Raw genomic sequence first — 9762 nt, 5'->3', positions numbered from 1 at the left:
ATAATTATATATACAATATATAAAAATAAATGTCAAACAATGTTACTTTTACCAATCATCACAACATTTTTCCTCATAATATCAACACCAGTATGCAAAAGCAACTCAATGCAATCTTTAGGAGTACATGATATAAGCAATGATTCTACTCTTTGCATGGTCAGATTTCTAATGTTCAAATGATGGAAACTATAACATCTTTCTCCAGATTTATGTTATTCATTATTTTGGCATCATCCACATTCTATTAAGCCTAATATATGCTTAAATTAGGCAAGTCATCACACAATAGTAAGTCATTACACAATTTATTGACTTTATAATTCTATTGAAATGTCAAGTCTGGAATGTATCTCAAAGTAAGATTGAATTTATTAAAAGATGTCTATCTGATGATCATTACTAATCAAATAAAAATTATATAATTTATAGAGAAACTAATTTAACCAATTTATACAAGAACATTTTGCAGGAATCTTTCTTTTATAAGCTAGATAATTATCCCAAACATATGACTGGATAACCATTTGGTCTTCAAACCTTGCCACAAGACTATCGTGCTTAAACCAACAATTCAATTTTCAAAAGGAGAAATCATCAACCATGGAACTCAATTAATGTATGATAATCATGTGAATGTCAATAAAAAAAGGAAAAAAAAAAATGAAAATCAGTATTAAATTAACCCAATGCTATCTTCACATTATTCTCTTTCCATCCAAACCAATCAATCCTACATAAAAAAATAATAATAATGATTTTTCATCACCACTAATATAAAATGTTTTTAAGAATTTTATTTATGCAATGAACCCACACAAGGATAGATAATAACAAACTTTCAATGATTCTCCAATTTTTTTTTTCTTAAGATCGATAAAAAAAATTCTCAAATAAAAAATTCTAATTTGTGTCTAAACAAATCCATCTTGTTGAACACGAGCGAAAAGCTTCTAGTAATATTTACCAAAAAAATAACTACTTTATGTGTAACCCAAAATCTATCCATTCGACTATAGAGTTTCTAACATTGCAAAAACTCCGTTGTCGATCTTTGTCGGAGATGGAAGGTAACCAGCACGATGGCGGAAATTATGGAGAGAGAAAATAATCTTTGAAAGTCCTCCGGATTACCCAAAAGGATGATGGTGTTGATTTCTCAATGGAAGGTTTCTTTCCCGCCGGATTTCAATTTTGATTTTGTACTTTGCAAAACTCTAACGTCAATCTTTGGATAGATGGAGGGCAATCAGCACAATAGCGGAACTTACGAGGAGAGAAACCGGACGGTGGTATTGATTTTCCAATGACATTTTTTTTATTTGTTTCATAATAAAAAAACAATGCAATATCTCAACAATTGTCTTCTTCTTCCGTGCACGTTTTGAAATATATATTTTTATTTAATAAATAATAATGTATTTTAAACAATATGCTAATTTTGCAATGTGCTCATTATAGTGAAATAATTTGCTATCTATAATATAAATATGTACTAATTTAATAATTTACTATTTTAAATATAATAATATGTTAATTTTTCAATATACTTGTGTGATAAAATATGCTTCCACCGCCGCCAAATTTATTTTCACCTTCTTTTTTAGTCGGTACGCTAAATTTACCTTATTATTAATTTTGACAAAATTAACAAATCAATATTTAATTATTACCTTTCATTCAACGTTTATTTACACTAATACCAGTAACTTTATTACAATTTCTATCTTTATTTACTTTAATTTTTAACTAAATTTTCAAAAATACCCAAAATACCTATCACATTTACAATAAAATACTCTCACGTCCCGTAAAAAAGGATACAATTTTCTATTTGTTTCCGTCCCATAACAAGGGTACTATTTCTTAATTTAGTAACTATACGTACTACCTACCTAACATAATAAATACACTTACAACTTACAATATATTACAGAAATGTCATCACTTTTATAACACATTGTGGAACATTTTTGTCTTTTTTACTACAAACCAATATAATACAAATATTAAAAAATTTACGTGCAAAAAGCAAACGATGTTCTTGTTGTGAGACGGAGGGAGTATTTATTTTTCTTAATTTTCGTGTCAGACTCAATTGCGCTAATTTTAATGGACGGAGCGAGTACTTATTACAGTGTAATTGTTTGCCATCTATAATATAAATATGTACTAAACTAATAATATGTTATTTTAAATATAATAATATGTTAATTATGTAACATGCTTATTGTGTAGTGAAATATGTTTGTTATAGTGTAATAATTTGCTATTTATAATATAAATATATGTTAAACTAATAATGTTTATTTTAAATGTGATATGTTAATATTTTAATTTGCATGTTGTGTAATGAAATATCCTCGTTATAGTGTAATTATTTTTTATCTATAATGTGCTAAACTACTAATATGTCATTTTAAACGTAATAATATTTTAATTTTTTAAATATATTTAGCGTGATATAATATGTTTATAGTATAAGTATTTGCTCTCTAAATATAAATATTATTATAGACATTAATTCAATTTCCAAAGCATCCCTTAAACCACTTGTTTTGGTTTAACATATTATTGCATATAACATAGCAAATATTGATAGACAAATTATAAACAACCTTCTATCCATATTCATGCAACATAGTATATTATTCTACAGCAAAATTCAAATATAAGTTATAATATGCAAAATTACAGGACAAGGTTAGTCCTGTAATAATCATACGATCTAACTTGAACACAATCAAACGGTATATATATACGTATTCGTATTCATATCACCTTTACTTTGTGTGAACCTAGCTAGCTAGCTAGCTAGGCTATCCAATAAATAAATATACCACAATGCATAGTAACATACATACAGAGATGGAGATGGAGATGGAGATGGCATGGCATGGCAGCAGGCAGCAGTGCAGTGGTGAAGTAAGTAAGTATGTATGTATATGTACATTTTATTTGATGGATCTCTGAAGCAGAGAGATCCTGGAAGCATCACCTCCGATTTCCTCAAAAACTATGAGCATATTCTTCTGTGTGGGCTTGAGCCATGCCCGAGGAACATGGTACCATGCCTGAGTAGGCTTTCCGCAGCCGTGCTGGCACTTCCCCTGCCGATATGTCCCTGCGTAGCTGCACTCTCCGCTGCAGTGCCCTCTCGCCAAAGCACTCCAGTATCGCCCAATGCTCTGCCCGTTCACCCATGCTTGCCCTTTCCCCATGCTGCTCAGGTCTAATGCCAACGCCGAATTCCCTACCGGTGCATTGAAGTACGCCTGCAATGCAATCCAATCCAATTATACATATTAAACCAATGATTTTGAATGAATCAACAATCAACTTGTATTGCTTATATATTGTTTGTGACCAGGCCAAGAAGCCTTTCAGCTCAATAACCAATCAACATTAATAGTCTGCAATTAATAAGTTAGTTCGGGTAAATCCGTACGAACCTTGTACCATGTAAGAGGCTGACGTTGCTTGGCTGCAAGAGACCCTTTCATCCAGTCAACAGAAGAACTTTGGCTTGGGGACACGATGTTCGCCGTTTCTCCATTCAGTCCAACCTGGGAAAACCCGCATATAGATATATATATATATATCTAAGTCGCAGTTCATCAGTAGATGAGAAAAAGGAACAATACCTAACAGAACTGAACCATAATGTGCTTTCACCAACAAATGAATAACCTTGTAAGACCATTGTTGACTCGACAAGTCCCATGATCCGTGGTCCACCCCACGTAAGACAACAGGTCCTAGGACGCCAGTGTTCCATGTTTCAAATCTATGGCCGATGTTCTGGAAAAATATTATACTTATGACCAGAATTGTTACAAGTGAAGAAAAACCAACAGAAAGAAAAGAACAATGTATGATTTGTTTGTGCAGTTAGGAATGCCAATAAAGTCATCCACAACTACAACTGATCGAGGGGCATGCATCCACTATAACACGAAGCAGCTATGCAAGTTATTCGACAAATAAAATGAGACACAATTATTTAATATATTCAGACAGTGACATTAGGAAAAAGAATAAAATGCTAACCGGCAACCCAACTGCTACGCTGAGCAGAGCAATGCTGTTTATTCCAGCATGTAAATTGACAGCTCGTGTAAGTGAGAATCTTCTATTTTCTCGAGTCCCAAATGCCGATCCTGTTTCATTAGAATTAATTCAGAACCAAACTTTTAAACATACACGATTATGATTCTCTAAAAGTGAAGTTGGGTATTCTAGCTATCGGCATACATGCTTACTAGTTACTGAATGCAACCCTCGTGTATTATACACTTAAAATTGTGGTAAATGAATCTGTGTATATTTTTTTGGTTCCAATGAATCTTGTTCTCAAATATTTTCAAGTGATATATCAGCACACCATTCTCAATAAAAGTCACTACAGAATTCAAGAAAGAGTACCCAACAGCTGCCCATTCACAAACATGTGCAAGGCATGGCCTTCGGAATCGACAGTCAGATCTGGCCACTTCCCTCCGTGTAGAAACGATTCAGATGGGCTTATTGTAACACTGCAAAACATCCCTTTTAACATTAGTTTAGAAAGAGTATGGAAACATGTTCACACAGTGACTGACTACTTCAGATAGATTCATTCCTATCCATCCATACCTCGTTGTGTACCATAAGTAGTCACTTGTGTCCCTAGTGACATTCAACTGCTCCAAAAGACCCAAGACTGCAAACCTCTTATCATTGTTTGCAGAAACATCTTCGCTGTATGTCTCCCATGAAAGCATTCTGGCATTCGTCGGCAGCATTTGGGCCCATGATGCTGGGGATCTAACCTGGATAAAGTAACCAATTCACTGCGTAAAATGAATAATGAATTATTTCCAAAACTTCCATCTGATTACATTATAATCACATCCAGTTGAAATATTTGTGATTAATCCAATCCAGCTGATAGAAAAATATATATTTTCATAATTAAAAACATCTTTCAATCTTAATCATGGAACATAACTTCAAACGCTGAGCCATGACCATGGATCAATAGATATGATGTCACTGACCGTAGCAGTGTTGAAAACAACATTCTTGCAGTCAGGGAGGATGCTGATTGACCAGGGAGGCAGATCATATTTCCGATTATTGAATGACACCTGCGCGTGCGTGTCCCAGTGGAAATTCGACAAGAAGGCTGCACATTGATCACCGGACTTGGAAGAATATACATGAGCCTGGAAATATGATACATACATACATATATAAATATGTATATATATATATATATAGGTGAGCCATTCCCATAAAAGAACTGGGGATTATATTAGCTAATGTAGACACTTTCAATACAATTCACCTGCTCATAGTTACCCAAAGCCTTAATAGTATGATCTCCATTTAGCAGAGCTTGCTCAGATAACTTTATCGCCTTATGCATTTCCTTTAGATGGTCGTACTTTGGTTGTCTAAGTAAGCCTACCAATGTGACAATAAAATAAATAGTTACAAAGAAGTCATAATATAAAACAAGTCAGTCAACAGGAGTTCCTTTAATACCATATTCATCGATAGGAGCATCGTAATCATAGCTTGTAGTGATAAACGGCCCTCCGGCAGTTCTACCAAAATTAGTTCCTCCATGATACTGATTAAAATGGTTGAATAATTAAAAAGAAATGTCTAGAACTATAATATCAAGAAACAGAAGGTACATTTTCTGACCATATAGTAGTTTACAAAGGAGCCCCCTTTTTGGATGAATCGTGCAACTGCAAATGCCAAATCCTCAACAGGGCGATGATGAACTGGCTCTCCATACTCTTCAAACCTTGACGAAAAGAATGATGATTCTTAAATGGTTACCGATGACTGAAATATTGAATGTGGTAAATAACAGGGAAGAATACCATCCGGTCCAAGCCTCTGTCCACATTGTGGGCTTGTACGGCTTGTTTGGGGAGAAATAATCACAGTAAAATCCATTGCATGTGTTGATCTGTTAAAAAAGTTCAAGAAATGATAGATAGCCTTCTATGAAATAATTACACTCAACTTAGTTTAGTTTACTTTTGCTCGAAGCAATTTTGGAATGATGTTGAGACTTAAGATTCAATAATAATATTCAACTACTTAACACGACGATAAAAAGCTCTATATATGTATATATATATATATATTGTATTATGATACAGGAAATTAATATGCAAGCATTACCACTGGATCTGGTGCGTCGTCTTCTTTGCACATAACCCATGGCACACCAGTCTCCAACCCGACAGCCAATTTTGCCGCCCAAGACATGTATGCATGACCAGCAGCCCCAAAATTCTTGCTCTCGAGACCGTACTCGTTTTCAATCTACAATACATTGCAGTAATAATATACATTGCCATCAAATATGAATCATCTCATACTCATACAGTCATTCAACTGGAAATTAAGCTGTGGCATATCATATGAAGCTTTTAAGTAAAGTAAAGTAGTTTAGCTGTCTTACAATTACAATTACAATTTACAATTACAAACAAGATCAACAAAATTTTGGAAAAGAATGTAAGTAAGCCGACAAACACACCCACACACACACAAATACTTAATTAATGTGTAATGCAGTATCTTACAAAAGAAGGAAAGATCAACTCAACTTGCCTGGGAAAGAATAATAGGGCCTCCCTGAGATTGAAACAGCCTCTCACTCTTCATCATTCCAACAATTTTCTCAGTAAATCTCTGCATCGCCATCTTCAACACCATACATCCAACCCAACCAAAACCCAAATTTCAACTCAATACCATCTCTTCTTTGTATTGTATGCTAACAAAAAGACGACACTAGTAACAAACACACACCTTGAAAGGTCCATTGTCAGTTCTGAAACTAATGCCTGGAACGTACTTCAACCAAACAGGAAATCCTCTGTAATTAGGAATGAAGCACAGATCAGGAACCAAAACGAGTTCGAAACTACAAAATGATTATTATTTCCTTGTAGAAAAACCTGACAGTACCCAAAATTCCATTCTGCACAGACGTAAGGGCCAAGGCGGAGATGGAGGTACATCCCTGCTTGTTGGACTAATTTGACGAACCTAATTAGGTCACAGTTTCCCTCGAAATTGTACTGAGGAGTGAGAAAACAAAAATCAGAAATCCGAAAACATGACTCTGACCCCGACTCTGCAAAAGAATCGATTAGACTAGAAGAGTAATACAGACAGTTCCAGGGGAGGGTTCATGGAGGTTCCAAAATACATAAGTGTCTATTGCGTCTAATCCCCCTTCCTTTGCCTTTTGTATGAGCTCGGCCCACATCTGCATTTCCAAAAGTACTCAATCAAATCTGCATAGCATAATGTTGAAGAAGTAACTGATTGATTTGGGGAGTGTAGTAAGAAATACTAGAAGAATACATCACATGATTCATACATCAGGGGTACTTCTTGGGTAATGAATGGAACCGGAGAAGAGGATCCTTCTGTGGCCGTTGATGACGAGAGCTCTGCTATCGTAAGTGACAGTGCAGTGGACAAAATGGATGGAGGAGGATAGATTGAAGAAGAGAATGCAGAAGATGAAGAAGGCACATTTTGAAGCTGATGAGAAGGCAGCAGCAGCTTCCATTTTCATTTTCATTTTCATTTTGGGGTATGAGAAAGAAGAAGAAACTATGGAAGAGTTATTACTATTATTGTGCAAGTGGAGTGGTAGTAATAAATGGAAACGGAAATGTGGAAGGAGGAGGAGGAGGAGCAGGAGGATACTGATTGCCTGACTCACCCGACGCACACAGCTTCTTGTCAATTATAGCATAACTGAAAATTTTCAAGAGGAAGGCAACAGAAGCAGCACCATTATTGCTATTTGGAAATGGAAGAGAAGAAGTGAACAATTATTAAGTGAAGAAGATAAACAACACTTGAAATGATGAATGAACATAATAATATCAAAGTATTATTACTATTATTATTATTATTATAATTATTCTACGCAATTGTATATTTAATACATAAAATAAAATGTTTTACTTCTTTGGGTTAAAAAAAAATAGAAAAATAGTAATTTTTATTTAAAAAAAAAAAATTGGAATAAATTTAGATAAAAAAGAAATAATAATAATAATAATAAATTTGAATGATAGAAAGAAAGTATTATATATATATATATATATGTGTAAAATCTATGCACTTTGATCATAACACAGTCAGTTTTGTATACATTTTTATTTTTATTTTTATTTTTATTTTCAGGGAAACTGTCTAGTTTGGGGTTTTATAATTCTTTAACAGCATTAAAAATACTAATTATAATGAGAGAAAGGGGGGTCCTCATTTTTTAAAGATAGTCCTCCGGTAATTTGTCTATTTTAATTGGACACGTTGTTATAAATATTATATAATTAATAAATAATTTAAAAAATATATTATTAAAAATAATTATAATATAATATAAATAATTAAATAATTTAATTAAAATTAAAATTTAAAAATTATAAATTATAAAATTTAAAATATATACTTCCTCATATTATTTTTTATTTTTATCCGTCCTAAAACAACATTACAATCTTTAAATTTAGTAATGGTACTACGTTGCTAATATAATAAATACTCTTCTAACTTACACTATATTACACAAATGTCATTATTTTTATATTACATAATACTAAAGGGTATTTTTTTTCTTTTTCACTACAATCCATTATAATATTAATATTAAAAAATTTACATACAAAAAGTGAACAACAATTTTACACCGGAATGGAAAAAATAATTATGCTTGAAATGACATAATATCCTGGACGAATCAGAATAAAAAGATTGAATTTACACAAAAAAAAAAAAAGTTAGGGAAGAGACATACTGGGATGGGAGGTTGACACCTCAAGTAAATTATTTCTAACGTTCAAATTAATGCAATTCTTATGATTACAAATAAATAAATAAATAAACAAATATCATTATTAATCTAACTTTATATATATTTACAAACACGTATCCCATCGCTTTTTTGGGTCACCATCCTCCTTTCAATTATTGAGAATTGTTTCCCACTATGAAATAAAAGTAACTTCTTGTTCAATTTTTTTATAAGAACCGAAATTTTAAAATATGTATTATTAACATAGTATTTAAAATAAAAATTAGAGGCATATTTCAAAATATATATTCATTATTTAATTTATATATTTTTTAAATAAATAGTCTATTTAATACAAAGTATACATTTAATTATATTTTGTACTGCCGAGAAAATTTTGATTTTACAGTTTGTAATGATATACTTCCTCTGTCCTAAATAAAGATGCAATATTTGATTTTGACACGTGTTTTTAGGTTAGTAGTATTAAGTAGGATAATTTAGAAATTATGTGATACGATGGAGAAAGAAATATTGCAGAGTGTTTGACACATACCAAAACAAAATATTGCAGAGTGTTTGGAACATACCAAAAAAAATATTGCAGAGTGTTTGGAACTGAGAGAGTATTATTCAGTAAATAGTTAATGTTATAATAGCAATAAAAGGTAAAAAAAAAAAAAAAAAAGAATTACTTTCAAATTAAACATTAAAATTATTTTTAGAAAACAAAATAAAAAATCACTAAATTATACACCCAAAATGATTAATAGCTTCACAACATTAGGCTACCCCACATCACATGTGTTGGACAAATGTAGCTTTCAAGGTTTGTCAGATTCAAAACATCCCAACTTGTATGGTTATATATTTCTTTAAATAAATAAATACACAAGGCCAAAGAAATTATAAATTTAACTATATGAACATAA

The 9762-nt window shown here is 32.1% G+C and overlaps 1 protein-coding gene across 1 annotated transcript; it reads right to left on the bottom strand.

Annotated features, from left to right (window-relative positions):
- Positions 1–2733: 2733 nt before the first annotated feature.
- LOC127252555 (beta-galactosidase 5-like) lies at positions 2734–7857 on the bottom strand. Its single transcript, XM_051276778.1, has 17 exons — positions 7400–7857; positions 7190–7285; positions 6982–7094; positions 6823–6889; positions 6622–6714; positions 6187–6330; positions 5880–5968; positions 5695–5800; positions 5530–5617; positions 5330–5448; positions 5040–5207; positions 4636–4811; positions 4426–4535; positions 4051–4160; positions 3691–3801; positions 3453–3566; positions 2734–3275 (listed from the first exon to the last, which is right to left on the bottom strand). Exons 1-17 carry the CDS (start codon positions 7610–7612, stop codon positions 2955–2957), a joined length of 2238 nt encoding a protein of 745 aa, XP_051132735.1. The 5' UTR covers positions 7613–7857; the 3' UTR covers positions 2734–2954.
- Positions 7858–9762: the final 1905 nt, after the last annotated feature.

This window comes from Andrographis paniculata, unplaced genomic scaffold, assembly GCF_009805555.1.
Source record: "Andrographis paniculata isolate CXL003 unplaced genomic scaffold, ASM980555v1 Contig46END, whole genome shotgun sequence".
NCBI lineage: Eukaryota > Viridiplantae > Streptophyta > Magnoliopsida > Lamiales > Acanthaceae > Andrographis > Andrographis paniculata.
Note: the sequence above shows the minus strand (reverse complement) of the source record. Positions and strands in the feature narration are given on the sequence as shown.

Coding starts and splice junctions, on each gene's coding strand:
- LOC127252555 (XM_051276778.1), bottom strand. CDS start 7,612: ATGAAAATGAAAATGAAAATGGAAGCTGCTGCTGCCTTCTCATCAGCT. Junction 5,801..5,879: donor ACAGAGGCTTGGACCGGATG/GTATTCTTCCCT, acceptor CTTTTCGTCAAG/GTTTGAAGAGTATGGAGAGC. Junction 3,276..3,452: donor AGCCTCTTACATGGTACAAG/GTTCGTACGGAT, acceptor ATTGCATTGCAG/GCGTACTTCAATGCACCGGT.